Here is a 16,705-nt window from a genome sequence, read left to right as displayed (position 1 = left end):
CGTAGGCTACCTAATATGTGAAATGTCAGTGAGATTAACTTGATTCCAATATTATTCTAAAGATTAGGCTCCTATTTGTTTGAATGGTGTTTATAAGATGGATATTAAAACTTGGCCAACTCTCGAGGTAAACCACATTTTCATACTTGTCTTGCAGAAGTTTATTAGTGAATCCCATTGATATTTCCTCAATATTGGCCTATCAGATCTAAATGTCTTGAGAAGAATACAACAGATAATGTGCACAGTACTTCCTAGTGCGCACGGAGTACCATGATGAAGCAGAAGTCTCGCGCACTCACGTGATACACCACGTGTACCAGAACAGGAACTGTCTGAGGTTGTGCGAAGTAGCTAGCAACGTTGATAGTAACACTCTTTCAGTCTGAAAATTGGACATTAGTCATTATGGCGGATCCTAGAATACGGCAAATTAAAATAAAAACCGGTATTGTTAAACGGTAAGTCTGCTTTTGGTTTAAAAAAGTATAGCCTAGCATATCATGTAGCCTACTGCAGTGTGTGTTAAAGCCACAGAAAAACAACGAGGCTAGATTTATCCCTGTCTTTATTTTCAGCTAGGCTAGAGCTAGCTCGGTTGCAATATTTTTCGAAATTCAATATTGTACAGCTTGGTCTTTTCTTTGTAGTTTTTATCGCGGCACACACACTAGTAAAGAAGGTCGGTTGCGTTTGCCAACTCACTGCCTTGCTTTTGGGTTTTTTACCATCGTCACCTAGGCCAGTGGAGTTGGATGCTGTCCGCTATCTTAACAATGCGAGTTGCATGCTGCTGACTAGACTAACTGTTAGCCAACTAGCTAACTAGATTGTTGACCTATTTTCTTGTGCTATAAGATATCAAATGGTTAGCTCCCTGCTATCTAGCCGACAGCAATATGTCATCTTGGCCACGTTGTTCACCTGGGGTTCAGAGTTGTATGCTGCTAACTGTTAGCCAGCTAGCCAGATTGCATCATAGTTTCTTGTGATTGAATACATCAAACGGTTAGCTGGGCTACCAGCTACATAGCCGACAGCAACATGACAGCTTGTACACGTTTTTCGCGTGCTAACTATACGTTAATGAAAATACCAATTTAAGCTAGCAACATATGCGCAAGCTAACTAGCGAACTTGCGTCTATGGCATTGATATATTTTATGGCTAGCCAGCTACCTAACGTTAGCCAACGACGTTGGAGGATGTAGGCCTTGTGACGTATGGTACTTTCTTATTGTACGAAATATGTCTTTATTGCCAGTAGTCCAAGGTCTAATGTTTGTAAATACAAACATTAGACCAGTAAATATGTATATTTAATGGCAAAGATGCTATTGCAAACAGTAGCATATCAATAACTTACTATATACAATCAATCCTGTCACAGTTCTGTCCGGCAAACAAGGATGTCAAAACATTGATGCCAAAGATTAGAATCTTAGCCTAATCACCAGTCTTATTTTGTTTACAGCAGCTCTTTGTATTCAAAATCCTGCACTTTTTTGATTAATCTGTGATTAGACATAGAAGCATTGGATAGACTTATTCTCTCTCTCTGTAGGTATATGTAATCATGGCATCATAAATGTATTTATCCACAACCTCCTAAATAACTATTTAGGAACTGTTGCATGTACGCTCCGTATGCAAGGCCATCAAATCCTATTTCTTTTAAATAAAATAAATTGTTCATAAATTGCATCGTAATGTACAACGGGACGGATTTTGTCAATGTACAGTAAAAGGAGGCCTGAGTGGGATCTGTTTGAGAGACTTTCACCAGCGTCTTGGTTCCCCACTCTTGTGTGGCCTTTGCGTAATGTGGTATTGATTGTGTTTTGATTAGGGTCAGATTACTAACAGCCTCCCTGATGAGAGTGGCTAAGGGCAGTGGCTGAATTTCCCACTGAGGGTGATGTCACAGGAAGGTCTGCAGCAGTGAAAAAGGCCCCATAGTAAGCACTTCGAACACATCTAGCTGGAGACAGCCCCGTTTTTTCTTTATTTTCAATGCGCCCCATCGTTTAATAGATCTATTAGTAGTTCATCTATAATTCTTGGAACTGGAATGTCACCCCGAAACAGGGGAGGGTTTATTTCCATTCGGGTCACATGACTCATGACAGTGGCAGAGACTTCAACCCTTTGTTAGACAGATGAAACTACCTGTCTCTTTACCTTACGTCCATCTCGCTCTCTCACTCCCTCTCTGCATGTAGCCCGTGTCTCCATCCTCCTGTTGTCCCCTCCAACCCTGTCTGTTTTCCGGAGAGCACAGACGGAACAGAGCCTGTTCTCCCAGCAAGGCCTCTTTCCTGTGGCTTTGCACATTACAGTCAGTGCCTCTCAGTCCTAGCGAGGCGGATACCCTTAATAAAATGACAACAGTAATTTGCCTTTGTCATTCGAGCCCTGGCACAGGCTACGTCGTGGCTCAAAAATACAGTGCTGGGGGAGGCGGTCGAATGTGTGTGTCGGCTGGCTCTAATTCCCTTTTTTTTTTCTATTTTCCAGAGAGCTGCCTTTTCCATTAAGCTTGTGGTGGCAGGTCTATTTAAAACCAGCCACGACCCCACCCCTGATTCACACTGCGCTCCCAGTCTGAGAGAAATAAGAAATTAACATCAGGACTGGAAGGAAGGGAATGGACATTTTGTTATTAGACTGTCCTTCAGTTTTATTCAAATTACTTCAAGACGTCTTCCTCCCTCTCTTCCTCTCTTTGCTGCCCTTTTTTTGGTCTAAATAATCCCAGCAGTGACATCACTCATTCTGTGTAAAGCCAGAGGGAGGGGAGAGGAGTTGCAGTTGCATATGGTCGCCGTTTAAGAGCGTCTTGATGGAAATGTATTAAAATGAGCGGTAATTGACGTAAAATATGACAGAGTGCCGTGGGCTTCTTAGGCTAAGCAAAGCGCCGCGCTACGCCGAGGGAAGGGTCTCCGGTAATGTGACTGATTAATGAAGGATCACTCACTCACGCGCACGCAGCTGATTTTATGAAAAATGAATTTTGCGTCGTCCCTCCGACAAGCAAGCGCAGCCGGAAAAGACTATTAGTCGAGAATCATTATCAATAGCGATATTTTCAAACTCCATTATGCCAATCAGGGTCGGAATTTATTTAATAGATTTAGTTTCATTTGGCCCGTAATTGATAAATAATCAAAATTTATCAATGTACTCAAGCCCATTTTCACTAACAATCAAGGAAAAGTGGCCCATTTACCACCTGACTTGGTCTAAATTAGGGACTAAATTGATGATCAATTAATCCTAGAAAGGGCTAGTTGTGTGTGTGTGTGTGTGTGTGTGTGTGTGAGAGAGAGAGAGAGAAAGCGTGTGTGTGTTCGCGCTATTGGGCATGTGGCTAAAAGTGTCAGATAAATGGAGCTAGGAGTCAGATCAGTGTGGTGATCAGGCGGGAGCTGAAGGCCTCACATCCTAAGCTAAAGAGCACACAGATGCAGATTTATATCGGCAATACACGCCGCTGACAACTGCAGGCAGGACCAAACACGCTTACAACTGCAGGATGTTTATTTTAGTTACCTATATTAACAGCTCGGCTGTTTTCTACAACCTGACAAGGAGTGGATGTTGATTTAAAATGCAAATACAACAGAGAAAAAAAAAGTTCGTTTTTTCTGAGGTAGTAACTAACCAGTAACACATCTGGACCAGTGCGAAGCCATCATTTCCTCTTTCCCACCAGTCAGCATGGAGGAGAATGAGAACAGATGGCTATTCTTGGCAGGATAGTCTACTCTGTGCTCAGGGCTTTTGGCTCTCTGTTTTGTCTGCGTGACTGGTGCATGTTGATCGGACAATACAGTATGAAACAAGTGTTACGGCCCACAAGCCAATGATTTGTATTTAGTCTGGTTCTCCTTGCGTCTGCAGACTGGTGAAGGATAAGATGATGTACACAAAGGAGGCCACGCTCCAGGAGGAGAAGGTGGAGAAGATAAAGGCCGAAGCAGGATGTGAATATGTCATCAGGAAACAGGTTGGTACAGCGAGTAGTGCAGTGTGGAAGCAGACACGTTCCAGGGTTAGGAAAGTGATGGGTGTGTTAAAGTCTAGGAATGGGGTTTTACATGAACACGATTTATAAACATGAAATAAAACGTCTTCATTTTTATTAACGATTGTCCTGGGTTGTTATCCATCTTCACTTTCCTTTCAGGGTTCGAAGTTCCCCACTGTTTATTTCTCAAACCTTTACCCCTCAGAGAAGACCAGGAAACAGTATTAGTGGGGGACTAAAATAGGGATTCTCTATTTGGTGGAGAATATGTTTTGGGAGAAATATTTGTGAGGGATCTTTTCTTCCAAAGGCAGTAGATGGACTTAAACAAAGCACTGATCTGACACCAAGAAGGCCTACAGGATGAGAGAATTTCACAGTGCAACGCAATTTTAGTAGCCCCATATTTCAGTAATGAGGTCAGATAGGGATGATTATGAAGAATTAGGTTTCGAGAGAGGAATCGTTAGTGATTTTGTAATTCGCCCATGAGATTTAATGACATTATGTAACTTTGGAGGAGTTTGATAATTACTGACACATGCTGGTAATTTAGAGCTGCTTACAGATCAATGGCCCATATCCTCCCTCCCCCCCCATCCCCTCCTCTCTCTCCTGCCTCCCTCCATCTTCCTGTCTTTTACTGCTCAGTGTATTGAAGGAAGGCTGAAAAGGTCTCCAACCGCAAACAAGTGTGCTGGCATCTGTGCTCTGCTGGCCGTTCCTTTTCACCTGTGTGTTACGAGGATGAGACCTGCTCTCTCCCCTGGATAAGCTTGTTGATTTCAGATCCTAACGCCTCTGAATGCACCTGACGGCGTAGCGCCTGCGTTTCCAACGAGCAGCGGGGCATTTTAGTTTTTCGTTTTCACAGGCATCAACATTCATGCTCCATGTTTGCTTTGGCCCAGTTGTTCTGTTTGTTCATTTCAAGACAAGTGCCGAGGCCAGGCGGATGTTAAATGGTGGGATTGGGGGAGGCCAGATGGATTATGGTTGGAGATGAGAGGTTGGAGGCAGGATGGATTAGAGGTTTTTATTTTAATGGAATCAATACGCTCTAAGTGTCATCTTTATCCCACGCTGATGGGATCATTCCACTGCAGGGGGAGGGCACGCTGACCTTTCTCTGTTTTAGCAGCCCTGATCACTCTGTTGCACCTCGTGGCTTTTTCAATGGAGCCCAGGCCCAGACTACCAGTGATGTACCTGTGTTGCCTGCCTGCCTGGCTGTTTTTTTTTACCAACTGCCTGGTTATCTGTTTCAGTCCGTCTCTGTTTACCTCTGTTGTGTATTCTGAGTTTTAGGGTTTGTGTTTGCGCATGCAGCGCTGTGCGTGTGTGTGTTTTGTGCAGACACACATTTACATTTAGTCATTTAGCAGACGCTCTTATCCATATTGACTTACAGTAAGTACACGGACATTCCCCCCGAGGCAAGTAGGGGGAAGTGCCTTGCCCAAGGACACAATGTCATTTTTGCACGGCCGAGAATCGAACTGGCAACCTTAAGATTACTAGCCCGATTCCCTAACCGCTCAGCCACCTGACACACACACGCGCTGTGGCTCTGAGGTGTGCGAGGATCGGTGTGCGTTCTGGGCGAGGTGTGTCTGACTGCGTTAGCCGAGCCTTCTGTGCTCTCTGGGGTGCCAGTCAAGGGAATTCCACATTAGCTGTGCCTGGGAAAGGAACCCAGACTCCAACACAACCTCTCCCCAGGCATAGTAATACCTCTCTACGCCTGATCACCATGCCTGGGCCCCCGCTCCTCCCAGTGGGTCTCCTGGGCATGGAGATCCCCTGCAGCCCCACGCTCCGCCCAATCAATAACCTCAGGAACTTTTTTTTTCCACGCAAACCAGCATGTCTGGCCATGTTAACCTTCGCGAAGCATATGCGGGGCTGCCTGGTGCATGCTGCAGGAATTTGCAAATGCCCCCACCAGAACATTGCTGGATTAAGATGGTGAACCCCTTGTGTTGAACCCAGAGTCATTTCAACGCGGAGAGCAAGTTGTGTCACAGCAGCTTGTGATATGAAAATGTATTAATTGGTTCAACCTTTATAGAAATGTTTCGCAACAGTAATAACTGAACCTCTGACCTTTAACCTAGTGCAATAAATGACTGTACCTGCCCCTTAATTATATTATGATGATAATCTCACACATCCATTACTTACATTTATGTTGTTGTTGTAAATACTCATTTGCCCTGTCCCATGCCTGAACAGAACCCAGACTGGGTGTAGACTGGGTGTATGACATATCATGTACAGGATGATGCTGATGCAATGCTCTGTGTGTGTTTCCAGTTGGAGGTGCTGCAGGAATCCAGAATGATGATCCCAGACTGCCAGCGTCGCCTCTCCATCGCCCACGGCGAGCTACAGCAGCTGCTGGTACGTCGTGTTACGGAACCTTTCTCCACCGCGCGCTGCTCATCAGCACGGGGCGCGGTGGCTTCGATATCTCGAGGCTTGTGTCGAGATGAGAACCGGCGCGTGAACGAGGGGAAAGCGTCTCTCTCGCACACACGCACACACGTACACGCGCACAGACGTGCATGCCTTAGGGTCGTCAGAATTAAAACGCCGCAGAAGTCGGGCAGCTGTCACCTTTTGCAGAGATGTGTAGAAGCAAGCGCACAAGGGAGGTAAAGATGGAAGGAAACCCAGGAAGGGTAGACTTGCCTTGCTCTACCCCCCCCCCCCTCACCCTCACCCTCAATCACCCACTGGGAGACACACACACACACACACTCGCACACACACAGTGCCTCATCACAGTTCATTAGCAGTGCTGTCACCACTGTGGCCACTATAGGAACCCACTAGCCCTCTATTAGCACAGGTGTGACCCAGTCAAACCCACACAATTCCTGCTCTGCCTCGACTCTTAATGCTTCCCGGACATTAATAGAACATAGGCCGTCTTGACATAATGTTGATTTTATTGAGGGGAATCATTTTACGGTTCATAATATATTTTGTACTTTTAATGTGGCCTCGTTTGAATTGAATGTCGTCTTCTACATGGGCAAATGGGACAGGACAACAATGACAAAAACATCTTTAGTTCTTTGTTGTATGTCTTCATCTTAAAAAAAAATATCTAAACACAGACTTTTTGTTGTAGTAAAAACATAACTAATATGACTTATAACTGATGGAAATGTGAACATTGATATACTAATATGTGTGTTTTCCGGGGGTTCTCTCTGCTGTTGTGTCTTGCAGGAAAGTGAGGAAGACTTGGCCGAATCAGCGGAGTACGTAGAGGCCAGAACCATATTGGACTCAGTGAAGCTTGAAGGATGATGTTCTCACAGTGAGATGCGCCTCTTTAATGTCCATTCCATTCGTCTGGGCTTGTTTGAAAACATAGAGACAAACAGAATCATTCAGTCTTTTTTCCCCCTAATTTCTTTAGTTTTCCAAAGGTTTTTTTTTAGGGGTGGGGGGGGCGGGTCATAATTTATTTTTACGTTTAAGAACAATGTGCCTACTGGTCTTGACATGATTCTGTGATGTAAACAATGCCACAAGTATCCAATAAACATTCAACGGAATATATGTCCTGGCTTCTTTCACAGCATTCAATGAATCTGTTTATTTTTTATTTATTTTACAAAGAGAGATAGAGAGATGGAGAGTGTAAGCAAGGAGATCTAAGAATGATGATTTGACACTACAAAGATACTGACCTCCACTGGTCACTGGAATCCATGCAGCCCACACTGACATGAAACACTGACATGAAATCTGACATGGCCTGTCATGTCCAGCATCCATTCCTGTGATTGTATATAAGTATTGGTTGGGCGTTTCAGAGCATTTGCTGACAGACAAATGGGAAACCATCCTATCACTATATCTATTATGCTCTTAACAGTGCAAGTCACATCTGTTTAGGCTAATCATAGTATCCCTATGAGTTTAATGTGTAAAAAATAAATATAAATTGCAAAATTTCACGTGGCTTTATACACTTAAATCTACATGTGGTCATACATAAATATCAAACTGATGGCTAACGATGGTCGTTTCTGTCTTGGCCTGCAAATAGGCCCAAACAAGGCGGGGATAAAGTCTCTTGTCAAATCCACGCTCTGAAGGCTAAGGTAAGGACTGTACTAAACAGGACTGCTATAAAAACGCTCAGTTGCCAGACAAATTAAGGTTACATTTGGCTTGATCCTTATTTTACAGATTTCGATAATTATCGGGATCACCCCGAAGTCTCATTACCGCCCTAATGAGGCGCCGCTACTCCGTGACATCCAACCGCTCCATCTCGTTAAGGAAATCGCTCTTCAATGCTGATTATTTTATTTGGTACCATAATTATATTTCTTTCGGATAAATCACGGTCTAATCGAGTCCACACAGAGGGCAGCGGCGCTAATTGAGGCATGAGATTCGGTGGCGGGCACTACCTGGATTTGCGGCCGAAGGACGCGGCGACGCACCTGATGGATAGCCACACGCTTTGGCGCGCCGCGCGCTGTGCCTCTCTTACTCCTCTCTTCCCCAGAGCTCAAACACACAACTTATTACTTCTAATCCCCCGACTGTCACCAAATCACCTGCACGAAACAAGAATCTAATTTGTTAAACTGGCATTTCTGCAGATGGAAGATCGATTTTCTCCTTAGAATTCTCTAATTGAGTGAATACAGACGCCCGATGAATTATATTCACCCGTAGACCTGGCGGGGAAGAAAAGAAAAAAGTCAACAAAACTCATCCTCTGTGATATCTCTCAGCACCATGGCCCGAAAAATGAGGGCACACTGGAGAATGAAGGACACGGTGATGACGGGAAAACAGCAGCACGCAGTCCCTGAATGAAAACCAAGGCCCCCACAGATAGACGTGTAGCCTGGAAATCTCCAGCTCCAATACCGCGTAGAATTACATTTGTTTTTCTTCTGTTTTTATTAAAAGTCACTCCTCATCTCCAGAGCGCGTGAAAATGTCTACTTTCCAGTCAGATGCGCCGCATTAACTTGCAGGGGGCGAATTTGTTTGTTTGTCTATTTTTATTTATATGCTGGATAAGATTGATGTGAGCTTGTTATCAGAATATCTGCCTGGGAGAGATGCGGCTCTGCTTTTGTCCTTGTTTACCCTAATTACAGCCTTTTCCAAATCAAGGAGGACCTTCAAACTGACACACGCGCGCGCGCGCCCACACACACACAAATGTCTAAGAAAAACGAGGTGTAATGGAAAGTGAGCACAAATCACGTTTAAGACTTTTGACATTATAAATATTAAAATATTATTTAGCAGTCTGTTAAAATTAAAATTAATGTAAAACAAAAATGTTTTATGATTATTGAACTAGGCCTATTATTATTATCATTATTATTAGTTAGCCTTGAGTTATTGTAGTATCAAGGTATAAGTGGACTAGTTATACTATAGTCTAATCTCTAATAGAAGAGGTCTAATATGCCTACTCCTAAATATTGTGCAGTTTTGTTTTTGTGCTCATACATCATTGTTATTATCCTTATTGTCGCTGCTAATATTGCCGTGTGGGCGACTCAATGTGTCTTTATATGTACAGACTACATTGATATTCATACTTATAATGCAATGAAGCTAATGTATTGGCCAAATGCAAAAACTATCCTGTAGAGGAGTTTGGCTAGTTCAATTAAAATAGCCTATCAATACAACAACAGAAACGCTAGGCTATATTATTAGTAGGACTAGTATAACCCACAATTAGCCTATTGTTAGTCACAGATATAATTATCAAAATATAGGATCATCTAACAATAAGACATTGTGATTATTAACATTATCATACATTTGATACAAAGTTATGATTTGCATCCTATCAGTTGTTTCCGTAATGTTACTGTTACTATGAGGTTGTGTGTTGTTGCTTATTTAAGTTATTGACTTTATAGTTAATATTATCTCTTTGCTACACCGTTGTTTTATAATCGCTGGTCTATTATTATTCGCAGGCATTATATGTCATCCAGACACGTGATGTTTATAACAATACATAGATTACTAGGCTACCACAGAGTAGCCTAGATAAGGCAAATACCCCATTGGATAGATAGAGGTGAAGACATCTTTCGGACACGCTCAACATTTCTTCACGGAAATACAGTATATTTATTTAAATTTGTTGTTTTACTTTGATATCCAGGTGCTGGTTCTGCAGTATTGACATTGGCCTTCAAAGATTTAATCTATAGGAAGCCTAATATGCAATGTTGTCTGAATGAATAGCCTACATTGTAGGCTATGAAAGGCACACAAAATGTTATCAAACAGTTTTCCTCTTCTCCGTGTGAAACAATTGAAAGTATATTTACTTGGAAATATCACATCATCCTCCGTGAAAAAAAGAAAGCCTGTCATTTGTTCACTGTATTAGATTTAGAGTTTAATATTGGATCAGTTTTACTGCAAATTTCCCACATTTGGTATTTCTAATGGTAGCCTACCCTGAAAACCTGGTAGTATTATCGTGTCTTGGATCCTCCTTCTGGTGGTTCCCTAGGTTAAATATGACCTGGCGCAACGAGAGGAGTCATTCACTTTTGTTTGTACAGCAATAAAAGCCCCGAGCTATTGAAAAGTCGTAAAATGAAGCGCGCAATCAATCATTGCGCAACGGTTCAGTTCTGACCGAGCGAAGAACACCAAACAATGTAATGATTTCAAATGATCGTTATGGTTTCCGCGCGCAACAAGAGCCAGGCTAAACTGACACAGATCAAATTCCAACACCTTTAAAAATAATATAAAGAGGAATTAACAAATACCCGGAATACAGTCAGACATTCCTTTCAATAAAACGTTGAAGAAGAACTACAAACCCAGACCTCTTAAATTGCACACGTTTTCTTGGCTTCGGAGCTTTAATCCACGTTCGGATGTGAAAACACACAGGACTGGCAATTGTTTCCAAATTGAATCTGCACTCTTCTTCATTTCCTCATTTTCAGCTACCGCCATAACAAGCAGACTTCCCTATAGCGCATAAAGGATTGCCACTGACCCTGGTGTCTCCTCTCCCGCTTCCCGGTGATCTTGCCACCAGATTGCTAACAAATAGAAGATGAGACAGACAGATACAGAAAAGACCCAAAAGTGCCCGAAGTTTACGCTCGGACGCGTCCTTTGTGCCACTTTAGAAAGCACCATTCACTCCATAACAAATGAACTGGCTTCACAAAACGTTCCAACATCTGTCTGGGGCCTGTTAGATTTTTGTGTCCTTATATATTTTGGGAACCTGGTGTATGACAAGAAGCTATTGTGCTAATTAGTGTAATGATGGTTTATTTAGTGACTACATTAGCGACTTGTTTATTATTATTTTCCTGACTCAAAATGAAAACCTTAATTTGGACAGATTGGATCAAAAATCAATACAATGGAAGCAATTGGCTTGCTGAAAGTGTTTAAAGCGTGATTATGTTTGCCTGTGTATAGTGACATCTTACATTGCACGCCTTCTGTGGCATGTCTCCCTCCGTCACATGGAGAACATCCACTGCTCATGTTCTGCCCAACTCTGTTTCCACTTTCTTCCGAATTATGCACTCCATTTGCTCAAATATAATTTATAATTCCCCCACTGGCATGACAGTTGAGCCTAAACAGAAGTAAATCACCTCTAATTTATACAGACTTTACTATAATAATAGATTTGGCACTAATTACATAAAAGCCTAATGATCTTGAAAATTACTCTGGTTAGAAATATATCGCTAATCTAAACTTTGTTGTTGACTGGCTAGAAAATCAGGCCTACATTAGAAGAGGTTCGCTTCGTTTCAATAAAGAAAAACTTAAAGGCATTTAAACATTTCCCATAATCCAAATCACTGACCCAGTTATAGCATACAGAGTGGTCTTACTTGGCCTGTGTTAAGAACTAGTTTATACTGCCTTAGTCACGTTTGACAGTCAATTGTGAATGAAAATTATGTTTGAATATAAACTCTAATGTGAGTCTTTACCACATGTTCAAGGCTGGGACCAAGACGGATGCACAGACAGCACGTACAATTAAACAAATATTGTGTTAATCTAAACTACGATTTCTCAAATGGGCTAAAGCTTTCGCAGATATTAAATCAGGTGATTTTATTGGATATAATTTGGAGTTGAAATCAACCCCAATTATAGAAATGAGGAGAAATGAACTTGTGAATGTGGTTGGATTGGAACATTTGAGTGGCTGGCTTATGTGTGGGTCTTGCAGGTGGCTGACATATCTCGGGCTTCAATTCTGATTGGTCGTCGTTTGAAGAAGCTCATGGGTTCATTCAGTTGTTAAGCGCCTCCCCGTTTCTCTAAAGGACATTATAATGCAAGGAACCTCCTTTTTAACCACAAACCGAATTTGCTTTCATTTAGGCTATATATATTTTTTAAATAGGTTAAAGTCATAGAGATTTTTTTGGAATAGCATTTCGCCCTGGAGCGGTGCGCAATGCTATCTCATGCCGACCTCCTGGATGCTCGCCTCGGTGAGTTATCGTCGCCAAACTCCGGTCTTCAACTCTACTGTAAGCTGGAGACACTTCTAATCTAAATCAAGCAGAGAAAATTGACAATTTGTTTCTTATTTTATCTTAATGTGATTTAAGTGAGCTAATTCATTGGGAAAGTAATTATTATTATTATATTACTGCGTAATTTGATTTAACCGTTTTCTAAAAATATTGATGTGATCAAAGGAAATTAAATATCCTGTATTTAAGAGAGCTTACATCGTGTTTGATGTGGTGAATGTGATTTTTGGAATTGTATTTACGTGTCTGGGTGATTTACAATGTATTTAACTAGCCGAATTGGATGTCTGACTTTAGTATGTTCAGTGATTTGGAGAATCGTCTATTAAAACAAAAACTCTCCACGCGCCTGTTTTTGTAGTTTTATTGTGACATGTTAGTATCACTTTTGATAGCCTTGACAAACTGAATTCAAAATCTAACCCTTTTCCTTCCCGACAGCCTGCAGTTATGTTTATGTTGGATATATTTGACTTAAATCTCACGTGGCGCTTTTTATGTTCAGGGATGAAGGATGCTGCGGCAGAGCTTTTAGGCCACAGGGAGTCTCTGAAGTGTCGGCTTGGTGGCGGAGGACCTGACCCTGGCCACTCCGGCGATCTAGCTCCGGGCTCCGACGCTGTGGAAGGGACGACAATGCTCCCGGGAGATGATATCAACAATGGACCCAACCCTTCCGGGGTGCAGGTCAACACTAAAGAGCAGGAGAAACAGCAGCAACAGCAAAATAATTCCAACCAATCTGCAAGTCAGCAAAGTCAGAAACAGAAGCGGCACCGGACCCGGTTCACTCCGGCCCAACTTAACGAACTGGAGCGCAGCTTCGCCAAAACACATTATCCAGACATCTTTATGAGAGAGGAACTGGCCCTTCGAATTGGTTTGACGGAATCTCGTGTGCAGGTATGTCTGACAATGTTGTGCGGTGACACAAGTGAAGAAAAATGCATATAGAATAAAAGTTAAACTGAGTCTTGTTCAAGACCTCACAGCGATAGTGTGTAGAAGGTGTTGATATCGGGGCCTAGTTATTTCTGGGGGGAAAGCTGTTATTTGTCTCAAATCTGCACCACAAACACAGAAAACATGTATGTACGAAAATATGTAGCTAGAAATGACTATAATTTTAAATTTTGGGCCGTTTGAAATGCAAAACGTATTTAAATCCCTTAAATATGTAAAGTTGAATATTTTATAAAGGCTACTCATTGCCAAAACGTCAGAATTTTGGATTCAACTCGAAATTATAGGCCTACACCTCGAAAACGAAGAAACTCAAATCACTTCTTAGGGTAAGAATACCCTACTGTTATTTATTTATTCATTTAAATATCGGCTACATCAGGAAATAATTTAGTTTGGCATTGTAGGCCTAGGCAATTCTTACTTGCATGTGGGTGTATTTTGTTAAGTCAAATTCCGATTTAACAAAGAAAACGAGCTCTCCAAGGTGCTGAAATGAACGCACAAATAGTGCTCTCGCAATTCGTGTAATTTAAGATTCTTATAGACTATATAACTGGGTTACTTTCAAACTGCAGGCTAGAAACCGAAGGCTGTTGGCTTGAGATATGGATACATTGCAAATTTAATAGATTTCAATTAATGTGCTATAGCTTTAGGCTACCCACCACAATGCTAGCTCAAAATATATTTACTTACCTATGTTTTTATTTTTATGAAACGTTAAATTTAGCCACCATTTAACGTGCTATTAAACAAAATGTATCTTCCGTTTTCATATCGTTTATTTGAGTCATGGTCCATGTCAAAAGCAGTCTGGTTAACATGATCATATTTACGTTAACCAAAAGCCTATACGATATATGCATATAGCTATGCATGTTTTTACGCAATAGGCCTACGGATAATAGGCTACAAATCAGCTAATAATAAATGTAGTTGGGAAAAACACTTTAAAAGGAACTTTAAAAGATAAACAGGCTTGTTGTGTATATTTTCTCAAATCTAATAAGGCTTCCTTTCATTTTCTAGTGGAAGTTTAGGTATTTGAAATGCAGAGATGATTTACTGATGTATGTCTTTGCTTATTCCTGGATGTAATTTTTTTTATTTCAAACACGCTAAATGCGTTTCAGATTTGTTTACAGCACCATAATGCATCTCAATGCAATTATAATGCTTCTGCAGTTGCATTAAAAAAAGTGAACCAGTATTTAGATTAGATTTAATCTTCCGTCGCAGTACAAAATTCATCAGAATAGCAAACGTATATTTTTGCTAAGGAAGGAATAGCCCGACATTACAGTTAGGCTATTTCTCAGCAACTAATTTTCATAATATCACTTACAATTTACATTATTATTAAGTTGACAGTAAGGCCTACTAAAACAAAAAACATTACAATCAAAGACTTTCAAAATTATTGATAACCAGGGCGTTTTATTAAGTGGCAATAAAAATTCAGCTGAGTCTTCCAAATGTGAAATTGCTGTGATGACCATCATTACCATATGCATCAACTACGTCTTAATATAACGTTTACATTTAATGACCTATAGCCAATAGTAAAATGACCTACGTCTATAATCATGATGTCAAATTTCCGGGTAGAGATCATTCGAATGTTTCGAATGAGAGGCGCGCGGTTCTCTCGTGAAATGGGCTTGCCAGTGTTCCACGTCTTAATAGTGGACGCAATGAGAGTGTACTCTGTCTTTTAAACAGAATGAGAAATTGCGTTTTCTTTCCTTTGAAGTGTAATGCATTTGAGGCCGGATTTCATGGCTGGCTGCTAGGGGGAGAGAGTGAGATTGGGGCTCTTAATACGAGGCCCCAGTTTCTCAACCAAATCCTCACATTAATCATCGGCAGCGTATATGGCTACTATGAGATCTATATATAGCTTAAACTGTCAAGGACCAGTGAAATAAACGCTGCCTGCACATATACAGCCGATGACCCGTTTCTTCAACATTATTTCGTTCTTTTAGGCGCAATGCATAGGCGACTAAAACCATAGGTTAGTATCACAAGCAATTTACAAAGTGTGTAGACATGTATATAGCCTACTTATTTATGTAAGCCTATTTTGACGTTCGAAGACCTAAGTTTTCTTGCATGTGCAGTATTATGTGACATCTAAATCCAGAGGGGCTTGATAAACAACACGAGTACAGAGACAAAAGAGTACGGCTATAGGACAGTGATGACAATGTCCCTCTTCGTCTGTCACCAGGTCTGGTTCCAGAACCGTCGCGCCAAGTGGAAGAAGCGCAAGAAGACGACCAATGTTTTCCGTTCTCCCGGGACTCTGTTACCGACCCACCATGGCCTCCCACAGTTTCCCTCCGCGGCAGCGGCCGCCGCGGCCATGAATGACAGCCTCTGCTCTTTCCACGCTAACGATACACGCTGGGCAACGGCAGGGATGCCCGGAGTCTCCCAGCTTCAGTTACCACCCTCCCTCGGCCGTCAACAGGCCATGGCGCAGTCGCTGTCCCAGTGCAGTCTGGGCGCCGGGCCACCACCCAATTCCATGGGTCTGGCCAACATGTCCTCAAACGGTTCCGGGCTCCAGTCACACCTCTACCAGCCCTCTTTCCCCGGGATGGTGCCATCCTCACTCTCCGGTCCGACCAACGTGACCGGGTCGCCCCAGCTGTGTAGTTCCCCGGACAGTGACGTCTGGAGAGGGACCAGCATCGCCTCGCTGCGCCGCAAAGCGCTGGAGCACACAGTATCCATGAGTTTTACTTAGTAAATGACTCCGTATCCTTCCCTTAATTGTCTTTTAATGTTTTTTAGATGTGTGTTGAACACATCCAGCCTAGCAAATAGGCTACCAAACAAGGATGTGAATATATCTGAGTAAAACCAAGGAAATAGGCTACCTCCATAAATTTGGCAATCATAACAATTAGGGACATAAGATAATTGTTCTCTAAATGGGTATGTGCCCACTAAATACACCTTGTTTTCATAATTTGCATGTATTTACAATAGTCCTAGCCTACATCATTTATATATTTATTGACTTTCGGTTAGGCTAGTACAGGCTGTTTATTTATCTATTTATTTATGTATTTAAGTTATTTATTCGCCCATAACTGTCATTGCCCTTAACTATATTGCATAGGGCTTCTATTGA

The 16,705-nt window shown here is 41.9% G+C and overlaps 2 protein-coding genes across 3 annotated transcripts; both read left to right on the top strand.

Annotated features, from left to right (window-relative positions):
- Positions 1-320: 320 nt before the first annotated feature.
- tbca (tubulin cofactor a) lies at positions 321-7,609 on the top strand. The gene is made up of 4 exons (XM_067258307.1): positions 321-461; positions 3,907-4,012; positions 6,350-6,436; positions 7,274-7,609. The coding sequence occupies exons 1-4, from the start codon at positions 409-411 to the stop codon at positions 7,352-7,354; spliced, it is 327 nt and encodes a 108-aa protein (XP_067114408.1). The 5' UTR covers positions 321-408; the 3' UTR covers positions 7,355-7,609.
- Positions 7,610-12,512: 4,903 nt separating this feature from the next.
- Positions 12,513-16,315, top strand: otpa (orthopedia homeobox a). 2 transcript variants are annotated; one of them, XM_067258557.1, is made up of 3 exons: positions 12,513-12,549; positions 13,100-13,497; positions 15,794-16,315. In XM_067258557.1, the coding sequence occupies exons 1-3, from the start codon at positions 12,513-12,515 to the stop codon at positions 16,313-16,315; spliced, it is 957 nt and encodes a 318-aa protein (XP_067114658.1). The 2 variants fall into 2 exon arrangements, with proteins under 2 accessions (XP_067114658.1, XP_067114657.1); XM_067258556.1 differs by having other exon boundaries at positions 12,513-12,588.
- The last annotated feature ends 390 nt before the right edge of the window (positions 16,316-16,705 follow it).

This window comes from Osmerus mordax, chromosome 20 (genome assembly GCF_038355195.1).
Source record: "Osmerus mordax isolate fOsmMor3 chromosome 20, fOsmMor3.pri, whole genome shotgun sequence".
Taxonomy (NCBI): Eukaryota; Metazoa; Chordata; class Actinopteri; order Osmeriformes; family Osmeridae; genus Osmerus; species Osmerus mordax.
This window is presented reverse-complemented; position numbering and strand designations above follow the sequence as displayed.

Excerpts from the sequence above, each read along its gene's own strand:
- otpa (XM_067258556.1), top strand. The coding sequence starts at position 12,513 with ATGCTATCTCATGCCGACCTCCTGGATGCTCGCCTCGGTGAGTTATCG. Across the intron at positions 12,589-13,099 it reads CTCCGGTCTTCAACTCTACT|GGATGAAGGATGCTGCGGCA; the intron begins GTAAGCTGGAGA and ends TTTTATGTTCAG. Across the intron at positions 13,498-15,793 it reads TGACGGAATCTCGTGTGCAG|GTCTGGTTCCAGAACCGTCG; the intron begins GTATGTCTGACA and ends GTCTGTCACCAG.
- tbca (XM_067258307.1), top strand. The coding sequence starts at position 409 with ATGGCGGATCCTAGAATACGGCAAATTAAAATAAAAACCGGTATTGTT. Across the intron at positions 462-3,906 it reads AAAACCGGTATTGTTAAACG|ACTGGTGAAGGATAAGATGA; the intron begins GTAAGTCTGCTT and ends TTGCGTCTGCAG. Across the intron at positions 6,437-7,273 it reads GCGAGCTACAGCAGCTGCTG|GAAAGTGAGGAAGACTTGGC; the intron begins GTACGTCGTGTT and ends TGTGTCTTGCAG.